A 26,923-nucleotide genomic window follows, 5' to 3' on the forward strand; every position below is an offset into this window, starting at 1 on the left:
GTCCTGGGAGTGTTTAATGGGACAGTATAGAGGGCGCTTTACTCTGTATCTAACCCGTGCTGTACCTGCCCTGGGAGTGTTTGATGGGACAGTGCAGAGGGAGTTTTACTCTGTATCTAACCCCCTGTACCTGTCCTGGGAGTATTTAATGGGACAGTGCAGAGGGAGTTTTACTCTGTATCTAACCCCCTGTACCTGTCCTGGGAGTGTTTAATGGGACAGTATAGAGGGAGCTTTACTCTGTATCTAACCTGTGCTGTACCTGCCCTGGGAGTGTTTGATGGGACAGTGTAGAGGGAGCTTTACTCTGTATCTAACCCCCTGTACCTGTCCTGGGAGTGTTTGATGGGACAGTGCAGAGGGAGCTTTACTCTGTATCTAACCCCCTGTACCTGCCCTGGGAGTGTTTGATGGGACAGTGCAGAGGGAGCTTTACTCTGTATCTAACCCCCTGTACCTGCCCTGGGAGTGTTTGATGGGGACAGTGTAAGGGGAGATTTACTCTGTATCTAACCCGTGCTGGGGTGAGGGATATGGTGGGGAGTGGGGGGAGGAGGAGGAGGATGAGTGGAGGGGGGGTAGGAGGAGGAGGATGAGTGGTGGGGGGAAGAATGAGGATGAGTGGAGGAGGGGGGGAAGAGATACGGTGGGAGAGGGTTGAGGGATATGGGGGAGGGGGGGATGATTGTGTAACAAAGGCCAGACTCATGGAGCGGTTCCCTGTCTCCTGATCTCATTCTGTCTGTTACTCGTGGTTGGGGCCCTAATTCGTTCCCTTCCTGTGTCACTCCCGGTGCTGTAGCCCTGGGACATTTCAGTGAGAGTATTCTGGAGTATCTCGCCAACCTGGACAAGGCCCCGGACCCCACGGTGAGGAAGGACGCGTTCTCCAGCGAGATCTACGCCTCCTACGACATTCTCTTCAACGTGTGGCTTCAGAACAAGGAGTCCAAGGTAAGAGAGGGGGAGGGGAGGGGCGGGGCGGTGAGTGTGGGAGGGGCTGCACTGTCGGGGGTGCGGAGGGTCGGGGGGCTGCACTGTTGGGGGAGGGGGCGGTAAGGGTGGGAGGGGCTGCACTGTCGGGGGAGGGGGGCGGTGAGTGTGGGAGGGGCTGCACTGTCGGGGGTGCGGAGGGTCGGGGGGCTGCACTGTTGGGGGAGGGGGCGGTAAGGGTGGGAGGGGCTGCACTGTCGGGGGAGGGGGGCGGTGAGTGTGGGAGGGGCTGCACTGTCGGGGGTGCGGAGGGTCGGGGGGCTGCACTGTTGGGGGAGGGGGCGGTAAGGGTGGGAGGGGCTGCACTGTCGGGGGAGGGGGGCGGTGAGGGTGGAAGGGGCTGCACTGTCGGGGGTGCGGAGGGTAAGGGGGGCTGCACTGTGGGGGGAGGGGGGCGGTGAGGGTCAGAGGGGCTGCACTGTGGGGGGAGGGGGGCGGTGCGGGTCAGAGGGGCTGCACTGTGGGGGGGGGAAGGGGTGGGGGCACCATGATCGGACCTACCACTGAACACCGTTGAGCTGTGGACAGCCAGGTCTGAGCTCTGCTTCCTGATCCGGGTTATGTGGAACTTCAATTATAATTTATTCCCCTTTTATTTGGTTCTAACTCATCACCTCGACAAAGTTGTGCTTCCTGATCTCAACAGACCCACAACTGCTTAACAGGAGGAACTTGCATTTCTGTAGCGCCTTTCACCACCTCGGGATGTCCCGGTGCTTTCCAGCAATGTTGCAGGGTAGTTGCTGTTGTACTGTGGGAAAGGCCCAATATTTCTTAACTTGTAAGGTGGAGAGCTGGAGAATCTGGGACTGTCCTTCTTGGAGCAGAGAAAGTCAAGGGGGAATTTGAAGCAGTTGTTAAAAGTCATGACAGAGTAAGTAAGAAGAAACTGGTGGGAAGTTCAGTAACCAGAGGGGACAAATTTGGCCAAAGAGCCAGAGGCGAGATGAGGGATTTTTTCTATGCAGCGAGTTGTTGTGATCTGGAATTCATTGCCTGAGAGCGCGGGGGAAGCAGAGTCAGTAGTAACTTTCAGAAGGGTAAATTGGGTAAATACTTGGAGGAAAAATGTGCAGGGCTATGGGGAACGGGGAGTGGGACTAATTGGAGAGTTCTCTGAGAGCCGGCAAGACACGATAGGCCAAATGAGCCGCCTCCTGTACTGTAAGATTCGAAGAACTTCTGACCATGTCAAAAAAAAATGAAGAATGGAATTGTCCCCGTGTTCGGGACAAGCCTCTTTATCTGCCCAGGCACGGTGAGCTGTCCTGTCAGCTTCTGGGAGCCCACTGAGCATCAAGCTCAGGTGGACTCTTCGACAATCTGGATTTGGGACAGTAGAGGGAGCTTTACTCTGTATCTAACCCGTGCTGTACCTGCCCTGGGAGTGTTTGATGGGACAGTGTAGAGGGAGCTTTACTCTGTATCTTAACCCGTGCTGTACCTGCCCTGGGAGTGTTTGATAGGACAGTGTAGAAACATAGAAAATAGGTGCATGAGTAGGCCCTTCGAGCCTGCACCACCATTCAATAAGATCATGGCTGATCATTCCCTCAGTACCCCTTTCCTGCTTTCTCTCCATACCCCTTGATCCCCTTGGCCATAAGGGCCACATCTAACTCCCTCTTGAATATATCCAATGAATTGGCATCAGCAACTCTCTGCGGCAGGGAATTCCACAGATTAGCAACTCTGAATGAAGAAGTTTCTCCTCATCTCAGTCCTAAATGGCCTACCCCTTATCCTAAGACTATGTCCCATGGTTCTGGACTTCCCCAACATCGGGAACATTCTTTCCGCATCTAACCTGTCCAGTCCCGTCAGAATCTTATACGTTTCTATGAGATCCCCTCTCATCCTTCTAAACTCCAGTGAATAAAGGCCCAGTTGATCCAGTCTCTCCTCATATGTCAGTCCAGCCATCCCTGGAATCAGTCTGGTGAACCTTCGCTGCACACTCTCAATAGCAAGAACGTCCTTCCTCAGGTTAGGAGACCAAAACCGAACACAATATTCCAGGTGAGGCCTCACGAAGGCCCTGTACAACTGCAGTAAGACCTCCCTGCTCCTATACTCAAATCCCCTAGCTATGAAGGTCAACACACCATTTGCTGCCTTCACCGCCTGTTGTACTGGGGTCCCAGTGTAGAGGGAGCTTTTTTCTGTATCTAACCCGTGCTGTACCTGGCCTGGGAGTGTTTGATGGGACAGTGTAGAGGGAGCTTTACTCTGTATCTAACCCGTGCTGTACCTGCCCTGGGAGTGTTTGATGGGACAGTGTAGAGGGAGCTTTTTTCTGTATCTAACCCGTGCTGCACCTGCCCTGGGAGTGTTTGATGGGACAGTGTAGAGGGAGCTTTTTTCTGTATCTAACCCCCTGTACCTGCCCTGGGAGTGTTTGATGGGACAGTGTAGAGGGAGCTTTACTTTGTATCTAACCCGTGCTGTACCTGCCCTGGGAGTGTTTGATGGGACAGCGTAGAGGGAGCTTTACTCTGTATCTAACCCGTGCTGTACCTGCCCTGGGAGTGTTTGATGGGACCATGTAGAGGGAGCTTTACTCTGTATCTAACCCGTACTGTACCTGCCCTGGGAGTGTTTGATGGGACAGTGTAGAAGGAGCTTTACTCTGTATCTAACCCGTGCTGTACCTGCCCTGGGAGTGTTTGATGGGACAGTGTAGAAGGAGCTTTACTCTGTATCTAACCCCCTGTACCTGCCCTGGGAGTGTTTGATGGGACAGTGTAGAGGGAGCTTTACTTTGTATCTAACCCGTGCTGTACCTGCCCTGGGAGTGTTTGATGGGACAGTGTAGAAGGAGCTTTACTCTGTATCTAACCCGTGCTGTACCTGCCCTGGGAGTGTTTGATGGGACAGTGTAGAGGGAGCTTTACTCTGTATCTAACCCATGCTGTACCTGGCCTGGGAGTGTTTGATGGGACAGTGTAGAGGGAGCTTTACTCTGTATCTAACCCGTGCTGTACCTGCCCTGGGAGTGTTTGATGGGACAGTGTAGAGGGAGCTTTACTCTGTATCTAACCTACATACTGTGGCTGAACTTTGATTGCTTGGCCCTGACCTGCTGTCCTTTACGAGCTCTGAATCAATTGGCCTGAATATATTTCTCTGCGGGGGAAGGTTTGACGTGTGTTTTGTGATGATGTCTTTGCTTCACCAGCTGAGGATGAGCGTGGTGGATGCCATCGGCCAGATGTCCCACCTGATGCCACACGACAAGCTGGAGGAACAGCTGCCCAAACTCATCCCCGGGATCCTGCACCTCTACAGGAAGCATTCCGAGCATTTCCACATCACCCAGGTAACCGCCTCCTCAAAACCCAGACTGGCAAAAAACGGCCAAGTGTCAGGCTGGGGGGGGGGGCACTATCCGAGCCAACGTAGGGACGGAGGAAATGACAGAGGTAGAGAGGGGAGAAGGCCATGGAGCGATTTGAAAACGAGGATTTGGGGAGGTTGGGGTAGGGAGAGCGGGTGGGTGGGTGCAGGGATTTGGGGGGTGAGGGAGGGGGAGGGGCTGTGGGGTGTGGCAGGGATTTGAGGGGTGGGAGGAGGGCGGCAGGGGGAGTGGTGGGTGAGGGGTGGGGGGGGGAGAGGGACGGTGGGGTGGGGGTGGGGGGGTGACATGAGCTCCCTGAGCAGCATGAGGGATGGGGTGTGGATGGGGGCTAGTTTCTGGAGCACACCCCATGGGATGTGGAATCGGAAGGTACTGGTTGTGTGTTTAAAAGTGGGTAGGTGTTGGGGGGAGGGAGGGGCAGGCCGTACTATACTCAATAATAACGCTCAGTGTTTGATTTGCAGAGCCTGTGTCACGTGTTGGATGCTGCTGTGGATATGGGCAGCCGCATGCTCGAGACACAGATCGACAATCTGCTCAACATATTACACCCTCAGGTAAGGGACAGAGAGAGAGACTGTTCATAGAACACCCTCAGGTAAGGGACAGAGAGAGAGACTGTTCATAGAACACCCTCAGGTAAGGGACAGAGAGAGAGACTGTTCATAGAACACCCCAGGTGTGAGAGCGAGCGAGATCATAGAACACCCTGGGTAAGGGACAGAGAGAGAGAGAGACTGTTCATAGAACACCCCAGGTGTGAGAGCGAGCGAGATCATAGAACACCCTGGGTAAGGGACAGGGAGAGAGACTGTTCATAGAACACCCTGGGTAAGGGAGAGAGAGAGAGAGACTGTTCATAGAACACCCTGGGTAAGGGAGAGAGAGAGAGAGAGAGAGACTGTTCATAGAACACCCCGGGTGTGAGAACGAGCAAGATCATAGAACACCCTGGGTAAGGGACAGGGAGAGAGACTGTTCATATAATGCCCTGGGTGTGAGAGCGAGCGAGATCATAGAGCACCCTGGATAAGGGACAGACAGAGAGAGAGAGACTGTTCATATAATGCCTCGGGTAAGGGAGGGAGGGAGGGAGCGAGAGAGAGAGACTGTTCATAGAACACCCCGGGTAAGAGAGAGAGAGAGAGAGAGAGAGAGAGAGAGATGGAGACTGTTCATAGAACACCCCGGGTAAGAGAGAGAGAGAGAGAGAGAGAGAGATAGAGACTGTTCATAGAACACCCCGGGTGTGAGGGCGAGAGAGAGGTGGGGGTGGTGGGGGGGGGGGCGAGAGGGAGATCATAGAACACCCCGGGTAAGGGACAGAGAGATGTAACAACTCGCTGTGTAAAATTCTGCTGATCTCCCCTCTGGTCCTTTTGCCAATGACCTTAAATCCATGTCCTCTGGTTACTGACCCTCTGCCACTGGAAACACTTTCTCCTTATTTACTCTTATCAAATCTTTAATGATTTTGACAACAATTCATTCTCTGCTTCGTTGTTCTCATGAGAACAACTCCAGCTTCTCCAGTCTTTCCACATAACTGAAGTCCCTCATCCCTGGAACCATTCTAGTAAATCTCCTCTGCACCCTCTCAAAGGCCTTCACATCCTTCTTAAAGTGCGCTGCCCAGAATGAGAGACAATTCTCCAGCTGGGGCCTAACCAGTGATTTATAAAGGTTTAGAAAAACGTCCTCGCTCTCTCTAGGGGGACAATTTGCCCCTTCCCGCTGCCCCACCCCCTCCCGAGACACCCAATCTATCCCCCCTCCCCTTCCCACACCATCTACACCCCCCTTCCTGCCGTCCATGAGCGGGTGGGGCACCCACACTCTACAGCCGGTCCAGTTACTCTGCTTATCTCTCCACAGATCTGTGCCCCATTGGATTACAGCAACCACGTGGCCATCAAGAACCACAACGAAGCTCTCCGCTGTTTTACCGTCCTGGGTAAGGCAATCTCGGTCTGGGTCAGGGAGTCTCTTCCCCCAATCCCCCAGGGGCACCCGGCAGATTAACAGGTCATTATCACATTGCTGTTTGTGGGAGCTTGCTGTGCACATATTGGTTGCCTCTTTTCCTACATTACAACAGTGGCTACACTTCTAAAGTGTGTCAATGGCTGTGAAGCACTTTGGGACGTGCTGTGGTGTTGAAAGGTTCTCACGTAAAATGTTTGATAAAACAGAGTGACAACAGTGCGAGAGAGAAGGGGCCAGTGGGTGAGAGTGTGGGCAGAGTTAATCTAAAAAGGTTTAGTCCTTTGATGTAAAATGTTATCTAAGATGAGTCAGCTCTTCTCGTGCCCAGCTTGTGACAGTGAGTCACTGACTGGCTCAAACATACAATCACTGCACGATTAAAGACCAGGGTCATAGGATCAGAGAAATTTACAGCATGGAAGGAGGCCATTTTGGCCCATCGTGTCCGTGCCGGCCGACCAAGAGCTACCCAGCCTAATCCCACTTTCCAGCTCTTGGTCTGTAGCCCTGCAGATTACGGCACTTCAGGTGCACATCCAAGTACTTTTTAAATGTGGTGAGGGTTTCTGCCTCTACCACCCTTTCAGGCAGTGAGTTCCAGACCCCCACCACCCTCTGGGTGAAGACATTTCTCCTCAAATCCCCTCTAAACCTCTCCCCAATTATTTTAAATCTATGCCCCCTGGTTGTTGACCTCTCTGCCAAGGGAAACAGGTCTGTCCTATCCACTCAATCCAGGCCCCTCAATTTTATACACCTCAATCAGGTCTCCCCTCAGCCTCCTCTGTTCCAAAGAAAACAAACCCAGCCTATCCAATCTTTCCTTACAGCTAAAATGCTCCAGTCCAGGCAACATCCTCGTAAATCTCCTCTGCACCCTCTCTCGTGAATCCCATCTTTCCTGTAATGTGGTGACCAGAACTGCACGCAGTGCTCCAGCTGTGGCCTAACCAATGTTTTATACAGTTCAAGCATAACCTCCCTGCTCTAGTATTCCATGCCTCGACTAATAAAGGCAAGCATTCCGTATGCCGCCTTTAACCACCTTATCTACCTGGCCTGCTACCTTCAGGGATCTGTGGACCTGCACTCCCAGGTCCCTTTGTTCCTCTACACTTTTCAGTATCCTACCATTTAATGTGTAATCCCTTTCCTTATTAGCCCTCCCTAAATGCATTACTTCACACTTCTCCAGATTAATTTCCATTTGTCACTGTTCTGCCCACCTGCCAAGTCACACACCATCCTGACTTGGAAATATATCGGCTGTTCCTTCATCGTCGCTGGGTCCAAATCCAGGAACTCCCTCCCTAACAGCACTGTGGGAGCACCTTCACCCCAAGGACTGCAGCGGTTTAAGGCAGCGGCTCACCACCACCTTCTCACGGGCAATTGGGGATGGGCAATAAATGCCTCGGCCTTTTGGCTAAGATCATGCGTAACTGACCTGACCAGCCACCATGACCTCCGGGTGGTTTCTCCCTGGTCAGGAAGGTATATGCTTGCCTTTTTGGAAACAGGAGGTGGGTGGGGTGGCTTGACCCATCCACCTCCACGGAGATGTGTGGGGTGGCTTGACCCATCCACCTCCACGGAGGTGTGTGGGGTGGCTTGACCCATCCACCTCCATGGCACGAACCTGGTATTGCAGTACTTCCAGGAACGGTGCAGTGGCTCTAGGCCTTTTGGCTAAGAGCATTGGCGCAGAGTGATCCTTGGCATATGCAAGGTGACCTCTGGCGTTTGTGATTTGACAAAGAATTGGAACGATTGGCTACGAATTTATTAAAAAAAATAAATAAATAAATGCTGGCCTTGCCAGCGACGCCCACATCTGAATTTTAGAAAATCCTGGTAGTCACATGATACAACAGTAAGGGAGTTGTTGACCAATCACAGCAATCAATCTCTGAGTCCAGAACAGGCCCAGACACGAGACGAGGAAATCTCCCAGTGGTAGAGAGCCTTGGGAACCACAAAGTCACCAGCTCCTCCCAAACACGCTACACTCATGTCTGCCGTGGTTGTCGGGGACAACCAAATTGTTTGGGGCTGAACAGCTGTAGATCGATGCCGGGTCGGGATTGACTAGCAGTTTCTCTCTCTCTCTCCCTCACAGCTCGGGCATACACCGACCGACTCATCGCCTTCCTCCTGCAGAAGCTGGAGGTCCACAACGAGCGAGTGCGTATCGGGACACTGACCGTGCTCAAACACCTCATCAACTCCGCCTGTACGTAAAACCGCCCCGCTCTGCGGCCCATCAGCCCGCGGGGAGTTAGGGCCGTGTGCCCAGGGGTCAGGCAGCAGAGCCAGGGTGTCCGCCGTGGCTCAGTAGGTCTCGCCTCCGAGTCGGAGGTCGTGGGTTCAAGCCCCACTCCAGGGACCTGAGCACAACATCTAGGCTGACACTGCAATGCAGTACTGAGGGAGCGCCGCACTTGTCGGAGGGGCGGTACTGAGGGAGCGCCGCACTGTCGGAGGGGCGGTACTGAGGGAGTGCCGCACTGTCGGAGGGGCGGTACTGAGGGAGTGCCGCACTGTCGGAGGGGCGGTACTGAGGGAGTGCCGCGCTGTCGGAGGGGCGGTACTGAGGGAGTGCCGCGCTGTCGGAGGGGCGGTACTGAGGGAGTGCCGCGCTGTCGGAGGGGCGGTACTGAGGGAGTGCCGCGCTGTCGGAGGGGCGGTACTGAGGGAGTGCCGCACTGTCGGAGGGGCGGTACTGAGGGAGTGCCGCACTGTCGGAGGGGCGGTACTGAGGGACTGTCGGAGGGGCGGTACTGAGGGAGTGCCGCACTGTCGGAGGGGCGGTACTGAGGGAGTGCCGCACTGGCGGTACTGAGGGAGTGTCGGAGGGGCGGTACTGAGGGAGTGTCGGAGGGGCGGTACTGAGGGAGTGTCGGAGGGGCGGTACTGAGGGAGTGCCGCACTGTCGGAGGGGCGGTACTGAGGGAGTGCCGCACTGTCGGAGGGGCGGTACTGAGGGAGTGTTGCACTCTCCAAGGTGCTGTTTTTGGAGGATAAACAGGCCCTGTCTAACCTCTGGGATGGATGCAAGGAATCTCTATTGGAAGAAGAGTAGGGAGTCCTCCGCTGTGTCCTGGCTGGTATTTATCCCTCCACCAACGTCACTAAAAACCGGATTATCTGATCATTTATCTCATTGCTGTTTGTGGGAGCTTGCTGTGCACAAATTGGCTGCCGCATATCCTACATTGCAACAGTGACTGCACTTCCAAAGTATTTCATTGGCTGTGAAGAGCTTTGTGATGTCCTGAGGTGGTGAAAGATGCTCTCTGATCCATGTCCGTCCATAGCTGGTTGTTCTATTCCCCCTTCTCCCTTGACCCAGGATCACCAGGGTCAATGGCAGCCCCCACCCGCTGACCCAGCTCGGGTCGGCTAACTCTGAACAGACCCGGGTCCTCCCTGGTTAGCGTGGCTGAGTTTGTACAAGTGGGCAAGGCATTTACTCCCCTGAGCCATGGGGATAATGGGCAAAGGAGGGTTGGCGAGGCATGCCTGCGGCCGCCTTTGAACAACATATGAAGGATAGTTGTTTAACCTCCATTAAATTGTTGGCCGATTGCCGCACTAGCTGACCCTCTGTGGCATTGCTGATGGGTGACTGGGTGTTTGGAGCTGGTTGGGGATGTGTTCGACCCGGCCTGAGCCTTGAACCTCGCTGCTCAGGCACCGCCCCCCCCCCCCTTTGGAGCGGGATAGCGGAATGTAAGCCGGCAGGTCCCGTGGTCAGCTAGAGGCTAATTGCCGCAGGCACTTGTTGTGGAATGGCGGATGCTTGTAAGTCTGCGGTTACTGCCTGTGGCGAGTCCGGATCAGAGAAGCCAGCAGGAAATAGCTGGCTTCCTCACCCGTTAAAACTTTGCTTACTTTTGAAACTTTGCAATGTGACCGTCGCAGGCAGGATGTTTGTAATCTCGCCTGTCCATCTTTGCAGCAACGCAACTGGAGAGCAAGAAGCCTCTGATACTGACCGGCATGAAGCTCACAATTCAGGACAACAACAACAAGGTAACCAGCGTACTTAACCCTTCCAGTGCTGGGCGGTTTTGGCCCGTAGAGCTACATTTGGACAAAAAGCCGCTCTGCCCCTCGATACAGTTCCGCCCTTTCAACCCGATCACGTGCGATCCACACCTCGTCTCCATTTACCCGTCTTGGCTCCATGTCCCTCCATACCCTTACACAATAAAAACCTAGCGATCTCCGTCTTCAAACTCCAGTTGACCCCCCCCAGCATCCACAGCCTTTTGGGGGACGAGTTCCAGATTCCCACTAGTGTGGGAAAAAATGCTTCCTGACATCAGTCCTGGTGCCTTTGAAAGAGCTCTCCAATTAGTCCCACTCTCCGCTCGTTCCCCATAGTCCTGCAAATGTTTCCACTTCAAGTATTTATCCAGTTCCCCTTCGAAGGTTATGATTGAATCTGCTTTCAGGCAGCGCGTTCCCGATGATCATAACTCACTGTGTAAAACAAATTCTCCTCATCTCCTCTCTGGTTACTGGATGAGAGGGGATCTCATAGAAACATATAAAGTTCTGACGGGACTGGACAGGTTCGATGCAGGAAGAATGTTCCCGATGTTGGGGAAGTCCAGAACCAGGGGTCACAGTCTAAGGATAAGGGGTAAGCCATTTAGGACCGAGATGAGGAGAAACTGCTTCACTCAGAGAGTGGTGAACCTGTGGAATTCCCTGCCGCAGAGAGTTGTTGATGTCAGTTCATTGGATATATTCAAGAGGGAGTTAGATATGGCCCTTACGGCTAAAGGGATCAAGGGGTATGGAGAGAAAGCAGGAAAGGGGTACTGAGGTGAATGGTTAGCCATGATCTTATTGAATGGTGGTGCAAGCTCGAAGGGCCGAATGGCACCTATTTTCTATGTTTCGATGGAAACCGTTTTGTCCTTTCTATTCTATCAAAACCCCTCATGATTTTGAACACCTCCTATTAAATCTCCCCTTAACCTTCCCTGCTCTCAGGAGAACAACCGCAGATCGACATCACATCACTGAAGTCCCTTATCCCTGGTACCCTTCCAGTAAATCTCTGCTGCACCCTCTCCTGGCTGGAGAATTTTAGCTATGAGGAAAGATTAGATAAGGCTGGGTTTGTTTTCTTTGGAACAGAGGAGGCTGAGGGGAGACCGAAATAGACAGTTTCTTAACCGATAAGGGGTTATGGGGAGAGGGCAGGGAAGTGGATCAGATCAGCCATGATCTTAGTGAATGGAGGCTCGAGAGGCCGTATGGCCTACTCCTGCTCCTATTTCTTATGTTCATTATTGAGGTGTATAAAACTATGAGGGGCCTGGATAGAGTGGATCTATTTCCCTTAGAGAGGTCAACAACCAGGGGGCATAGATATAAAGTAATTGGGGGAAGGTTTAGAGGAGATTTGAGTGGCAATGTCTTCACCCAGAGGATGGTGGGGGTCTGGAACTCACTGCCTGAAAGGGTGGTAGAGGCAGAAACCCTCACCACATTTAAAAAGTACCTGGATGTGCACCTGAAGTGCCGTAACCTGCAGGGCTACAGACCAAGAGCTGGAAAGTGGGATTAGGCTGGGTAGCTCTTGGTCGGCCGGTACGGACACGATGGGCCGAAATGGCCGCCTCCTGTGCTTAAAAATTTCTCTGACTCTCTCCAAAACCTTGACATCTTTCCTGAAGTGCGGGGCCCAGAATGGGACACCCGACTCCAGCTGGGGCCCAACCGGTGATTTGCAAAGGATTGCGGACTGTCATCAGTGGCTTCCCCAGTAACTGAAGTCCCTCGCCCAGTGGATTGGCTCGAGTCCATCTCGCTCTGGCATTGCCCCACCCAGATCTGTGGCGATCGCAGCCAGTGGTACGTCACTGCTGCTTTAACGTCTGCCGCTTTCTCGATCCCCACTCCTCACTGCTGACTGTTCCGTTATCCAGTATACTCCCCCTCACCCCCCCCGTAGAATAACCCCCACCCAACCCCTCCACATTGTCACCTCCCTCCCCCCATTTTCAAAGCCCAGTGGTCGACAGTAAATTTGTCTCCTCCCCTCCATTCCCCACTTCCTGTTTTTTAAATAATTGGTTCACGGGATGTGGGTGTCGCTGGCAAGGCCGGCATTTACTGCCCAGAACTACTTGCCCGCGAGAAGGTAGCAGAGAGCTGCCGCTTTCAACCACGTGACTCCTGTCGAGGTTTTTTGGTACAACTGAGTGTCTCGCTGGGCCATTTCAGAGGACAGTTAAGAGCCAACCACATTGCTGTGGGTCTGGAGTCACATAGCGGCCAGACCGGGTAAGGGCGGCAGATTTCCTTCCCTAAAAGGACGTCAGTGAACCAGTTTGGGGTTTTTCCGACAATCCGGTAGTTTCATGGTTACCGTTACTGATTTGAATTTAAATTCCCCCCCAGCTGCCGTGGTGGGGTTTGAACCCGCAATCATTAATCCAGGCCTCTGGATTACTGGTGCAGTAATACAGCCGCTGTGCTACCGTTCGACGTCTCCCGTATAGAGGGCGGGACCCTCAGAGGCCCCGCCCACGCCGTGGGTTGCCGTGCTGACCCTCGTTCACCGCAGTATTCGCACGGGGTTTCCGAGCCGAGTGGGGAAAGTAATGCCTGTCTGTGTCTCGGCAGGTGAAGCGGATGGTGGCCCAGGTGATCAGTGCCATGGCCCACCACGATTACTTGGAGCTCGAGGGAGGGGAGGTGATGGTGGAGTTCATCATCCGGCAGTGCGCCCTGCCCTGCGAACCGGAGGTACGTACCCGCACCCGCCTTCCCCCCCGCCAAGAGGAAGGCTCTGCATTTCTCTAGCGCCTTTCGCCACCTCGGGGCCTCCCAATGCGCTTCACAGCCGAGGAAGCACGGTTTGAAGTGCGGTGGGTTGTTGTCATGTCGGAAATGCAGCTGCTGATTGCGCACAGCAAGCTCCGACAAACCGCCATGCAATAAATGACCAGCTATAATCTGCTTCTGATGGTGTTGCCAAGGGATCTTTTATGTCCAAGTGACGGGGCAGACGGGACCTCGGTTTAACCGCCGGTGCGGCGCTCCCTCGTGTGCTCCCCCTCCGCCGGTGCGGCGCTCCCTCTGTGCCGATTATAGGCTCGAGTCTCTGGAGTGGGACTCTAACCCATGACCACCTCGGAGGTGAGTGTGAGCCTTGTATGGTAAAGGAATGGGGTGGGGGGTTGCAATGTCCTGTGTGCAGGGATTTTCCCGGTGGGAAACACTGGGTAGTGAGTTGTTGTGATCTGGATCGCGCTGCCTGAAAGGGCGGTGGGAGCAGAGTCAGTAGGGACTTTCGAAAGGGAGTTGGATAAATACTTGGAAAGGAAAGAAATGGCAGGGTTTTGGGGGGAAAAGAGCAAGGGGAGCCGAATGGCGGCCTCCCGTGCTGGAGAATTGTAGAGATGGTGCAGAATGCAGGGGGAAGCACTGGGGGTGAGGTAGGTAAATCGGGAGGTGGTTGTGCTGGAATTCCTGTGCCGGTTCGGAGCTAGGCTGTAGTGAGGGCCAATCCGAGACAGGACACTGCGCGAGGGGAGCACGTGTCCGGGTTCCGGGGGGGGCGGGGGGAGGGCTTTTCCCCTGTACAAACAAGTGGCTCCATCTGGTGAACTGTTTACCCCGGAGCAGACGGGGAGCCCGAGCTGCCTGGGACTGGTGCCACACCAACCTGCGAGGTCACTGATTGGCTGTGCTCACTGACCTCGGGGGAGGGGGTGGAGGAGGCTGGTTGGCTGGGGCTCAAATTGTTCTCCGCTGCTCTTGTTCAAGACAGATTGGGGGCTCAAATCAACCCCCCCATCCCCCGCCCCGCCCCTGATCACCGTCCGGTGACGACAACAACAACCTGTATTTATATAGCACCTGTAACGTAGTAAAACGTCCAAAGGCGCTTCACAGGACTATTATGAGAGCCACTTCACAGGACTATTATGAGAGCCACATTAATTAGCACAGGGGCTTTTTAAGTAGCATCTTGAAGGAGGAAAGTGGGGTAGAGAGGCGGAGAGGTTTAGGCAGGGAGTTCCAGAGCTTGGGGCCCAGGCAGCTGAAGGCACGGCCACCGATGGTCGAGGGATTATAATCAGGGATGCTCAGGAGGGCAGAATTAGAGGGGCGCAGACATCACGAGGTGGAGGGGGAGGTTGTGGGGCTGGAGGAGATTAGAGATAGGGAGGGGCGAGGGCCATGGAGGGGCAAATCTCCCATACCTCGGGAGCCTCTTGTCAACAGGGGCAGACATTGATGCAGAGATTCAGCATCGCCTCCAGTGCACCAGCAGAGCCTTCGGCCATCTGAGGAAAAGAGTGTTTGAAGACCAGGCCCTCAAATCTACCACCAAAGCTCATGGTATACAGGGCTGTAGTAATACCCGCCCTCCTGTATGGATCTTGGGCATGGACAATGTACAGAAGGCACCTCAAGTCGCTGGAGATATATCACCAACGATGTCTCCGCACGATCCTGCAAATCCCCTGGGAGGACAGGCGCATCAACATCAGTGTCCTCGACCAGGCCAACATCCCCAGCATTGAAGCACTGACCACACTCGATCAGCTTCGCTGGGCAGGCCACATAGTTCACATGCCAGATATGAGACTCCCGAAGCAAATGCTTTATGCGGAGCTCCTTCAGGGTAAACAAGCCAAAGGAGGACAGCGGAAATGTTATAAGGACACCCTCAAAGTCTCCCTGGTAAAGTGCAACATCACCACTGACACCTGGGAGACCCTGGCCGCTGACCGCCCGAGGTGGAGAAAGTCCATCCGGGAGGGCGTTGAGCTCTTCGAGTCTCAACGCAAAGTGCATGAAGAGGCCAAGCGGAAGGAGCGCGCGGCAAACCAGCCCCACTCTGACCCCTTCCCCTGACGAATGTCTGTGCCACCTGTAACCGGGTCTATGGCCCTCGCATTGGACTGTTCAGCCATCAAAGAACTTACTTTGGGAGTGGAAGCAAGTCTTCCTCGATTCCGAGGGACTGCCGATGAGATGAGAAACAAGGATGAGAATTTTGAAATCGAGGCGTTGCTTAACCGGGAGCCAATGTCGGTCAGCGAGCACGGGGTGATGGATGAGTGGGATTGGTGCGAGTTAGGACAGGGGCAGCCGAGTTTTGGATGAATGCAAGTTTACGTAGGGTGGAATGTGGGAGACCAGCCAGGAGTGAGTTGGAGTAGTCCAGTCAAGAGGTAGCACAGGCATGGATGAGGGTTTCGGCAGCGGATGAGCTGAGGCAGGGGCGGAGACGGGCGATGTTACGGAGGTGGAAATAGGCGGTCTTAGTTATGCCGAGGATATGTGGTCGAAAGCTCATTTCCGGGTCCAATATGACGCCAAAGTTGCGAACAGTGTGGTTCAGCCCCAGACAGGAGTTGGGGAGAGGGATGGAGTCGGGGGCTAGGGACCGGAGTTCCAGACCGAGTGAGTGAGTGCTGGGTCTGGGTCAGGTGTCGGACCCTGCCCCTCATCCTGCTCCTCAAACCCCCACCACAGGTGCAAGGTGATGAATGTGCGCGGAGTTTTATTTTGGCTGGCGGCGTTGGGTGTACTAATCGGAGGCCTGCTTGCCTTTAACAGACCCCCAAGCCCCGTAGCTACGACCCAGACGAAGTTACGGACGAGAACCTGAGGAGCATGTGCGACAACATCCTCAACCTGCTAACCACCACCGTAAGGAAGATGGAGGAGGTAAGCGACCGGCGTGCTTCCAGCACTTGCTGTCTGTCAAAGGCCTGCATTTCTATAGCGCCTTTCATCACCTCGACGCCCCAAAGCGCTTTACAGCCAATGAAGTACTACTGAACCGTAGTCACTGACGTAATGTGGGAAACGCGGCAGGCAAATTCCGCACAGCAAGATCCCACAAGTGGCAATGTGATAATTGACAGCTAATCTGGTGGTGTCAATTGAGGCATAAATGCATTCCAGGACACCGTGGAGAACCATAGCGGCCATGGGATCTTTTACCTCAACCTGTCAGGGCGGGCAGGGTCACCGGTCATCCGAAAGGCAGCAGCTGCGACAGTGCAGCACCCCCTCAGTGCTGCCCCTCCCACAGTGCGGCGCTCCCTCAGCAGTGCGCTGGGAGTGTCGTGCTGGATTATACGCTCAAGTCTCGAGCGGGAATTGAGCCGATGACCACCTGACTCCGGCTAACACTAAGCTGGTCCCTCCCCCCCCCCCCCACCACCCCATCCCATGGACTGAGCTCTGCAGAGCTCACTGAGCCTTGTCTTAACTCCGCACTGAACCTTTTTTGTGCTCAGGTTCTGTGGCCGTTCCTGCTGGAGTTTGTGATCCCTGCGCAGTACCTGAACGCCCTCGCTCCCATCTGTCGCAGTCTGGCGTATTTGGGAGCAAAGAAACAGCAGGCCAACAGCAAGGGGTTCGTGCTCAACTACGAGGAGAGAGGTTCGTGCATTCGGGGTTGTAGCGGGAGGTGCTATTGTAGTCTTCAATTATGTTCACCCATTATCCACTGGCAACTGAATTCCTTACCTGCTCCAGGACAGTGTAAGAGGGAGTTTTACTCTGTATCTAACCCCCTATACCTGCCCTGGGAGTGTTTGATGGGACAGTGTAGAGGGAGCTTTACTCTGTATCTAACCCGTGCTGTATCTGCCCTGGGAGTGTTTGATGGGACAGTGTAGAGGGAGCTTTACTCTGTATCTAACCCCCTGTACCTGCCCTGGGAGTGTTTGATGGGACAGTGTAGAGGGAGCTTTACTCTGTATCTAACCCGTGCTGTATCTGCCCTGGGAGTGTTTGATGGGACAGTGTAGAGGCAGCTTTACTCTCTATCTAATCCGTACTGTACCCGCCCTGGGAGTGTTGGATGATGAGGTGGGATAATTTCCAGAGTACCCTCCGATGAACATGCAAACTTTAGAAAATACTGGTGAATAAAGGCCAGGGTTTGTTTGAGAGTACTCTCTGATGTAAATTGACGGGCGGAGATGATTGTGCTCAACTGGAGTGTCGCGGAATTGATGCCAAGTGAATGGTGTCTCCTTGTGTGGAGTGTTGTGGTGCTATAACGCTTTGCTGAACTAGCTGGAGGGGGATTAGAACGAAGACAAACTGTCTGCACTGAGAAATGGTGAAATGCTCCAGTTTTAATGTTGTTTTGTTTCCTCCAACTGTAGATGTGCCCAGACCTCACGCCCTGCTGACCCGGTTGCTGGTGAGTTACCCTCTGTCGATGTGTGTGTGTGTGGGGGGCTCCCTCCCTCCTGCCGTTACCCCGGTAACCCGAGCTCTCCGCGGTATTGCCTTCGGGTGGGGGTAGGGGGTGTGGTGCTCCCCATGGTTGAATGTCCTCTATCACTGGCGTGTGGCTGGTTGGGCAGGGAATGAAGCCGAGTGCGACTAAACCAGAGTGTGCAAAGTGGGGGTTATTGGGACTGCAACCTGCAGAATGGGGGAAACCCCTCTCTGTCGATGAAGAAAGACTTGCCTTTATATCACCATCTTGGGGACAGCCCAGTGATGTACTCTGTGTGTGGTCGTGTTTTAATGTCTAGCTCGCCCCATGTCCCCGTCTCGCTTGCGCTCGGGCTCCGCCCCCATCCCTCGGGCTCCGCCCCCATCTCGCGGCCCGCCCCTCCCCCCCTCGGGCTCCGCCCCCATCTCGCGGCCCGCCCCTCCCCCCCTCGGGCTCCGCCCCCATCTCGCGGCCCGCCCCTCCCCCCCTCGGGCTCCGCCCCCATCTCGCGGCCCGCCCCTCCCCCCTCGGGCTCCGCCCCCATCTCGCGGCCTGCCCCTCCCCCCTCGGGCTCCGCCCCCATCTCGCGGCCCGCCCCTCCCCCCCTCGGGCTCCGCCCCCATCTCGCGGCCCGCCCCTCCCCCCCTCGGGCTCCGCCCCATCTCGCGGCCCGCCCCTCCCCCTCAGGCTCCGCACCCCCTCGGGCTCGCGCCCTGTCCCGCCGGACACTCTAACCAGCCCGACCTTTTCCCAGTGTGCGCCGTGTGTGTTAATGTGGCAGTCTCTACGATGCTCTAACTCTGCCTTCCCCCAGGTCGTGTCTTCGTTCCCGTACCGGGGGAGGGGCCGAGGCGTCCCCGCGCTGAGGTTACTGCAGGTCGCGGCCCCCATCATCCACCCTATGGTGGTGGGAATCTGGGAGGAGGAGCTGCCCTTGCTCATTCAGCACCTGGAAGGTACACAAGCCGACAGCGCTGCCGCAGACACGTGAGAGGGTGGGGGAGAGAAATCAACAAATAATGGAACTCTTAGTCTAACGTCAGCTGTGGGGGAGGGACCAGAGTCTGCCTCGCTTTCTAGAAAAACCACCGGCACTTGGGGGAGGTGCTGAAGGGCGGGCCGAGGGGGGGGGGGGTGTGGGACTGGGGGCGGGCCGAGGGGGGGGTGTGGGACTGGGGGCGGGCCGAGGGAGGGTGTTGCACTGGGACTGGGGGTGGGCCGAGGGGGTGGGTGTGGGACTGGGGGTGGGCCGAGGGGCTGTGGGGGGGGGGGGGGGGGGGAAGAGCACATACAGGAGTACCATCCTCCCCTGCAGGCCAGGCGCTGTGTGTTTTCCCAGGGCATGATCTAGGCAGGCAGTTCAGTGGGGCACTGGGGGTACTGAAGTCACCAGTTCATGATGGATCAACTGGATAGTTGGCAGCAGAACCCGAGGGGAAAGGAGGAGAATTTCTTTACGCAGCGAGTTGTTGTGCTATGGAATGTCTGAAAGGGCAGGTTCAACTTTCGAAAGGGAATTGGATAAATAGTTAATGGGGTAAAATCTACAATTGTGAAGGGGTGCAGGAACAGAGACCCAGGGGTATATGTGCACAAATCGCTGAAAGTGGCGTGGCAGGGCAGGTTGAGAGAGCAGTTTATAAAGCTTACGGGATCCTGGGCTTCACAAATAGAGGCATAGAGTACAAAGTAAGGAAGTTAAGATGGACCTTTATAAATCACTGGTTCGGCCTCAACTGGGGTAGTGTGTCCAATTCTGGGCACCGCACTTTAGGCAGGATGTGAAGGCCTTAGAGAGGGTGCAGAAAAGATTTACGAGAATGATTCCAGGGATGAGTGACTTCAGTTACATGGATAGACTGGAGAAGCTGGGATTGTTCTCCTTGGAGCAGAGAAGGTTGAGAGCAGATTTGATCGAGGTGTTCAAACTCATGAGGGGTCTGGACAGGGTAGATAGGGAGAGACTGTTCCCATTGGTGGAAGGGTCGGGAACCAGAGGACACAGATTTAAGGTGATTGGCAAAAGAACCAAAGGCGACATGAGGCAAAACATTTTTACATAGCGAGAATTCAGGAGAAATGTCTTTACCCAGAGAGTGGTGGGAATGTGGAACTCGCTACCACAGGGAGTGGTTGAGGAGGAAGAGCAGAGGTGCATTTAAGGGGAAGCTGGATATAAACATGAGGGAAAGAGAAAGGCAGAGACGAGGGTGCTGGTATGGTGGGAGCAAGCAGAGACAATGGCCTGCTTCTGTGCTGTAAATACTGTGCTACTGAGCGACAGGGCAGTTAGGGGTCAACCGCGTCAGTGTGGGACTGGGGTCACGTGGAGGCCCGTCCTCACACATGTAAGGACGGCAAGCTACCTTCCCTAAAGGGACCTCGGTGAATGAGTTGGGGTTTTTTTTTTTACAGCTTGATGGTTGTTCTCACTGATGTCTGCCTTTTTATTTCCCGATTTCTTTAACCGAATTGAAATTCTGAGTGGCCTGGTGGGATTTGAACTCATGATCTCCGGATTACCGGTCCTGTAACATATAACCACTGCATCCAGCATGCATTGAAACACGCAGGTGTAATATAATACGCGATCACACATGCACATACAGCAGCTTTGCATGTGAATAAAGCAGATCACAGGACAACGTTGCCCAGGCTTGCAAGAGCCGCCTGGAGAGGACCCCCATGTTTGGTGGGTGCCCTGGGGGGGGGGAGGGGTCTGAATTCAAGAGGTTCATGACACACAACCCTCTCCGTCTGTCTCCGTCTGTCTGATGGTCTTTACAGTTCCCATGACCCGCTGAGGGGCTCTAGTGGCCGCAGCCTGACACTGCAGCCTCCCTGTTCAGAGTCTTGTTGAGTGCGATCATCATCGTCATAGGCAGTCCCTCGGAATCGAGGAAGACTTGCTTTCGCTCAACATGAGTCCTTAGGTAGGTGGCTGTACAGTCCAATACGAGAGCCACAGTCTCGGTCACAGGTGGGACAGATAGTCGTTGAGGGAAGGGGAGAGTGGGACAGGTTTGCCGCACGCTCCTTCCGCTGCCTGAGCTTGATTTCTGCATGCTCTCGGCGACGAGACTCGAGGAGCTCAGCGCCCTCCCGGATGCACTTCCTCCACTTAGGGCGGTCTTTGGCCAGGGACCCCCAGGTGTCAGTGGGGATGTTGCACTTTATCAGGGAGGCTTTGAGGGTGTCCTTGTAACGTTTCCTCTGCCCACCTTTGGCTCGTTTGCCGTGAAGGAGCTCCGATTAGAGCGATTGCTTTGGGAGTCTCATGTCTGGCATGCGGACAATGTGGCCTGCCCAGCGGAGCTGATCACATGTGGTCAGTGCTTCGATGCTGGGGATGTTGGCCTGGTCGAGGACGCTAATGTTGGTGCATCTGTCCTCCCAGGGGATTTGCAGGATCTTGCGGAGACATCGTTGGTGGTATTTCTTCAGCGACTTGAGGTGTCTACTGTACATGGTCCATGTCTCTGAGCCATACAGGAGGGCGGGTATTACTACAGCCCTGTAGGCCATGAGCTTGGTGGCAGTTTTGAGGGCCTGGTCTTCCATTTTTAAAAAAGGGGACAAGTCCGACTGTGACAACTACAGAGGAATCTCCCTGTTATCAGCCACTGGGAAAGTCATCGCTAGAGTCCTCCTCAACCGTCTTCTCCCTGTGGCCGAGGAGCTCCTCCCGGAATCACAGAGCGGATTTCGTCCCCAAGGAGCACAACAGACATGATTTTTGCAGCACACATCCGGACCAGGGTCAAGCAGGGCTCCGTCATCGCCCCAACCCTCGTCTCAATCTTCCTCGCTGCAATGATCCACCTCACAGTCAACAAGCTCCCCCGCTGGAGTGGAACTAAACTACAGAACCAGTGGAAACCTATTTAACCTTCGCCAGGTCCAAGACCACCCCAACCTCTGTCGTCGAGCTACAGTACGCGGACGACGCCTGCGTCTGCGCACACAGAGGCTGAACTCCAGGATATAGTCGACGTATTTACTGAGGTGTACAAAAGCATGGGCCTTATGCTAAACATTCGTAAGACAAAGATCCTCCACCAGCCTGTCCTCATCGCACAGCACTGCCCCCCCCAGTCATCAAGATCCACGGCGTGGCCCTGGACAACGTGGACCATTTCCCATAACTCGCCAGCCTATTATCAACAAGAGCAGAGATTGACGATGAGATTCAACACCGCCTCCAGTGCACCAGTGCAGCCTCGGCCGTCTGAGGAAAAGAGTGTTTTGAGTGCGATAGAAATCCATTCAAAAATGCGCCATCGAACTTTGCAGTGTAGGGGAAGGGCAGAACAGACACCGAGCTGTGGCGAGAAAGGGGGCGGGGGGGGGGTAAGGGTGTTTAGGTGGTAGGAACGGGAGGAGGCCGTTCAGCCCCTCGAGCCTGTTCTACCATTCAATGAGATCAGGACTGATCAGTGACTGAAATCCATCCTCCAACTGTGGCTCCTTAACCTCGTACCCGAGCCGAGCAAACTCCAATTTAACATCGTTAATTGAGCTGCCATCTTTTGGGGGAGAGTTCCACCCTTTGAGTGAAGGACTGTTTCCTAACCTCTCCCCTGAATGGCCTGCCTCTGATCTTAAGGTTCTGTTCCCTGGTCCGAGACTGCTCCCGACAATTCCTTTCAAAATCCTAAACACCTCGATCAAATCGGCCATTAACCGTCGATATTCCAGAAAACGCCAGCCAGTTTGTGTCTCCTTACATGGAGCATCTGAAGAAGCGGGAGAGATGGGGATTGTATTTGGGAGAGGGGCGCAGAGAGTGGGAAGTGCGATCGAGTGGGCCACTGCTCGAGGTAAGTGAGCTCGGGTCCGAGAGCACTGAGGAAAGGGGGGGACTGAATTGTAGAATACTTACCGTTCCTCATCAGTGTCCCCTCGCCCCTTAGGCAGTGACCCGGCACCGACCCCTGACCCCCAGCACCATCCCCCAACCCCCTCCCCCTCCCCCGGCACCGACTCCCACCCAGACAATGACCCCTCCCCCGGCACTGAACCCTGAACCCCCCCTCCCCCAGGCCCCCCCACCAAAACAATGACCCCGCCCTCCCCCGGCACTGACCCGTGGCCCCCACTCAAACAATGACCCCACTCCCAGCACTGACCCCTGACCCCACACCCAGCACCGACCTCTGACCCCCACCCAGACAATGACCCCTACACCGACCTCCGACCCCCACCCAGACAATGACCCCCCCCCAACCCAAACAATGAAACAATGACCCCTCACTCCCCCAGCAGTGACCCCGGCACCGACCCCTGACCTCCCAGACAATGAACTTTGAGAGGCACCGCCGCCCCTCCTCCCAATAATGGATCCACTCCCAGCACCGGCCCCCGCCCCCCTCACCCAGACAATGACCTTTCCCCGGGCACCTAAACCCCCCCCCCCCCCAACCTCCCCCGGCACTGACCCCAACACCGACCCCCACCCAAACAATGACCTCTCCCCTCACCCACAAACAGACTCTAGCCCGTACACCCCCCCACCATCTGCCAATGATGCCCAGCTGGATCGCTGACACTTGCTGACAGGTGTTTGTTTGTTTTGCAGAGAACTGCGAGGACTCCTTGCCCCAGCGCCAGTGGGAGGACAAACTGCTGCTGGTGAGTCAGCGCTCCCCACACACTCATCCCGACAGGCATCCCGCATCCCGGGGGGATAGAGACCGCAGCTTCGGCGGGGGGGAGGGGAGGTGTCTGTCTCTGCAGTAGGGTGTCGTTGCCCCACTCTCTGCGCCCCCCCCCCCCCACTCTCTCTGCCCGCCCCCCCCCGCTCGCTCTCTGCCCGCCCCCCCCGCTCGCTCTCTGCCCGCCCCCCCCGCTCGCTCGCTCTCTGCCCGCCCCCCCGCTCGCTCGCTCTCTGCCCGCCCCCCCGCTCGCTCGCTCTCTGCCCGCCCCCCCCACTCTCTTTGCCCCCCCCCACTCTCTTTGCCCCCCCCCACTCTCTTTGCCCCCCCCACTCTCTTTGCCCCCCCCACTCTCTTTGCCCCCCCACTCTCTTTGCCCCCCCCACTCTCTTTGCCCCCCCCACTCTCTTTGCCCCCCCACTCTCTTTGCCCCCCCCACTCTCTTTGCCCCCCCACTCTCTTTGCCCCCCCCACTCTCTTTGCCCCCCCACTCTCTTTGCCCCCCCCACTCTCTTTGCCCCCCCCACTCTCTCTTTGCCCCCCCCACTCTCTCTTTGCCCCCCCCACTCTCTCTTTGCCCCCCCACTCTCTCTTTGCCCCCCCCACTCTCTCTTTGCCCCCCCCACTCTCTCTTTGCCCCCCCCACTCTCTCTTTGCCCCCCCACTCTCTCTTTGCCCCCCCACTCTCTCTTTGCCCCCCCCACTCTCTCTTTGCCCCCCCCACTCTCTCTTTGCCCCCCCCACTCTCTCTTTGCCCCCCCACTCTCTCTTTGCCCCCCCACTCTCTCTTTGCCCCCCCACTCTCTCTTTGCCCCCCCCACTCTCTCTTTGCCCCCCCACTCTCTCTTTGCCCCCCCACTCTCTCTTTGCCCCCCCACTCTCTCTTTGCCCCCCCACTCTCTCTTTGCCCCCCCCCACTCTCTCTTGCCCCCCCCACTCTCTCTTTGCCCCCCCCACTCTCTCTTTGCCCCCCCACTCTCTCTTTGCCCCCCCCACTCTCTCTTTGCCCCCCCCCACTCTCTCTTTGCCCCCCCCACTCTCTCTTTGCCCCCCCCACTCTCTCTTTGCCCCCCCCACTCTCTCTTTGCCCCCCCCACTCTCTCTTTGCCCCCCCACTCTCTCTTTGCCCCCCCCACTCTCTCTTTGCCCCCCCCCACTCTCTCTTTGCCCCCCCACTCTCTCTTTGCCCCCCCACTCTCTCTTTGCCCCCCCCACTCTCTCTTTGCCCCCCCCACTCTCTCTTTGCCCCCCCCACTCTCTCTTTGCCCCCCCCACTCTCTCTTTTGCCCCCCCACTCTCTCTTTGCCCCCCCACTCTCTCTTTGCCCCCCCACTCTCTCTTTGCCCCCCCCACTCTCTCTTGCCCCCCCCACTCTCTCTTTGCCCCCCCCCACTCTCTCTTTGCCCCCCCCACTCTCTCTTTGCCCCCCCCACTCTCTCTTTGCCCCCCCCACTCTCTCTTTGCCCCCCCCACTCTCTCTTTGCCCCCCCCACTCTCTCTTTGCCCCCCCACTCTCTCTTTGCCCCCCCCACTCTCTCTTTGCCCCCCCCACTCTCTCTTTGCCCCCCCACTCTCTCTTTGCCCCCCCCACTCTCTCTTTGCCCCCCCCACTCTCTCTTTGCCCCCCCCACTCTCTCTTTGCCCCCCCCACTCTCTCTTTGCCCCCCCCACTCTCTCTTTGCCCCCCCCATTCTCTCTTTGCCCCCCCCACTCTCTCTTTGCCCCCCCCCACTCTCTCTTTGCCCCCCCCACTCTCTCTTTGCCCCCCCCCACTCTCTCTTTGCCCCCCCCACTCTCTCTTTGCCCCCCCCACTCTCTCTTTGCCCCCCCCACTCTCTCTTTGCCCCCCCCACTCTCTCTTTGCCCCCCCCACTCTCTCTTTGCCCCCCCCACTCTCTCTTTGCCCCCCCCACTCTCTCTTTGCCCCCCCCACTCTCTCTTTGCCCCCCCACTCTCTCTTTGCCCCCCCCACTCTCTCTTTGCCCCCCCCACTCTCTCTTTGCCCCCCCACTCTCTCTTTGCCCCCCCCACTCTCTCTTTGCCCCCCCCACTCTCTCTTTTGCCCCCCCACTCTCTCTTTGCCCCCCCCACTCTCTCTTTGCCCCCCCCACTCTCTCTTTGCCCCCCCCACTCTCTCTTTGCCCCCCCCCACTCTCTCTTTGCCCCCCCCACTCTCTCTTTGCCCCCCCCACTCTCTCTTTGCCCCCCCCACTCTCTCTTTGCCCCCCCCACTCTCTCTTTGCCCCCCCCACTCTCTCTTTGCCCCCCCACTCTCTCTTTGCCCCCCCCCACTCTCTCTTTGCCCCCCCCACTCTCTCTTTGCCCCCCCCACTCTCTCTTTGCCCCCCCCACTCTCTCTTTGCCCCCCCCACTCTCTCTTTGCCCCCCCCACTCTCTCTTTGCCCCCCCACTCTCTCTTTGCCCCCCCCACTCTCTCTTTGCCCCCCCCACTCTCTCTTTGCCCCCCCCACTCTCTCTTTGCCCCCCCCACTCTCTCTTTGCCCCCCCCCACTCTCTCTTGCCCCCCCCCACTCTCTCTTTGCCCCCCCCCACTCTCTCTTTGCCCCCCCCACTCTCTCTTTGCCCCCCCCACTCTCTCTTTGCCCCCCCCACTCTCTCTTTGCCCCCCCCACTCTCTCTTTGCCCCCCCCACTCTCTCTTTGCCCCCCCCCACTCTCTCTTTGCCCCCCCCACTCTCTCTTTGCCCCCCCCACTCTCTCTTTGCCCCCCCACTCTCTCTTTGCCCCCCCCACTCTCTCTTTGCCCCCCCCACTCTCTCTTTGCCCCCCCCACTTTCTCTTTGCCCCCCCCCACTCTCTCTTTGCCCCCCCCACTCTCTCTTTGCCCCCCCCACTCTCTCTTTGCCCCCCCCACTCTCTCTTTGCCCCCCCCACTCTCTCTTTGCCCCCCCCACTCTCTCTTGCCCCCCCCACTCTCTCTTTGCCCCCCCCACTCTCTCTCTTTGCCCCCCCCCACTCTCTCTTTGCCCCCCCCACTCTCTCTTTGCCCCCCCCCACTCTCTCTTTGCCCCCCCACTCTCTCTTTGCCCCCCCCACTCTCTCTTTGCCCCCCCCACTCTCTCTTTGCCCCCCCCACTCTCTCTTTGCCCCCCCCACTCTCTCTTTGCCCCCCCCACTCTCTCTTTGCCCCCCCCACTCTCTCTTTGCCCCCCCCACTCTCTCTTTGCCCCCCCCCACTCTCTCTTTGCCCCCCCCACTCTCTCTTTGCCCCCCCCACTCTCTCTTTGCCCCCGGGTTCGACCCCCACCCAAGTCTGTTGATCATGTGACTGCTGTGACCCCCTACAGCTGCTATCCAAGAGCCTGGAGGCCGTGACGCCCACAGATGAGCCGTGGGTCAGTCAGCTGAGTGAGGAGATGACCAAACATCTCAACCATTGTAACAACCACCCCCAGGAGAAGGTGAGCCCTGGGGGTTAGAGACTGGGTGGGTGTCTATGGGGGAGGGGGGGGGGAGAGAATTACTGGGTGGGTGTCTATGGGGGGGGGAGTTACCACGTGGGTGTCTATGGGAGGGGGGGGTTACCACGTGGGTGTCTATGGGAGTGGGTGGGGGGGGGAGTTACCACGTGGGTGTCTATGGGAGTGGGTGGGGGGGGGAGTTACCACGTGGGTGTCTATGGGAGTGGGTGGGGGGGGGGGAGTTACCCAAGTGGTGTGTCTATGGGAGTGGGTGGGGGGGGAGA

The 26,923-nt window shown here is 56.4% G+C and overlaps 1 protein-coding gene across 1 annotated transcript in view; it reads left to right on the forward strand.

The window, feature by feature from the left end:
• The window catches only part of LOC139243245 (maestro heat-like repeat-containing protein family member 1), a gene marked incomplete at its 3' end in the record, with an annotated part of 47,876 nt that extends 21,237 nt beyond the window's left edge, over window positions 1-26,639 (forward strand). Inside the window, exons 5-17 of the mRNA XM_070870736.1 lie at window positions 803-954; window positions 4,172-4,312; window positions 4,816-4,908; window positions 6,227-6,305; window positions 8,457-8,570; window positions 10,299-10,372; window positions 12,986-13,108; window positions 15,938-16,048; window positions 16,627-16,771; window positions 17,506-17,543; window positions 18,379-18,520; window positions 23,143-23,195; window positions 26,526-26,639. Coding sequence (XP_070726837.1) covers window positions 803-954; window positions 4,172-4,312; window positions 4,816-4,908; window positions 6,227-6,305; window positions 8,457-8,570; window positions 10,299-10,372; window positions 12,986-13,108; window positions 15,938-16,048; window positions 16,627-16,771; window positions 17,506-17,543; window positions 18,379-18,520; window positions 23,143-23,195; window positions 26,526-26,639 — 1,379 coding nt within the window. The remainder of the gene's footprint in view (window positions 1-802; window positions 955-4,171; window positions 4,313-4,815; window positions 4,909-6,226; window positions 6,306-8,456; window positions 8,571-10,298; window positions 10,373-12,985; window positions 13,109-15,937; window positions 16,049-16,626; window positions 16,772-17,505; window positions 17,544-18,378; window positions 18,521-23,142; window positions 23,196-26,525) is intronic.
• Between the last annotated feature and the right edge of the window lie 284 nt (window positions 26,640-26,923).

The sequence above is a fragment of the Pristiophorus japonicus genome, unplaced genomic scaffold (genome assembly GCF_044704955.1).
Source record: "Pristiophorus japonicus isolate sPriJap1 unplaced genomic scaffold, sPriJap1.hap1 HAP1_SCAFFOLD_1649, whole genome shotgun sequence".
Taxonomy (NCBI): Eukaryota; Metazoa; Chordata; class Chondrichthyes; family Pristiophoridae; genus Pristiophorus; species Pristiophorus japonicus.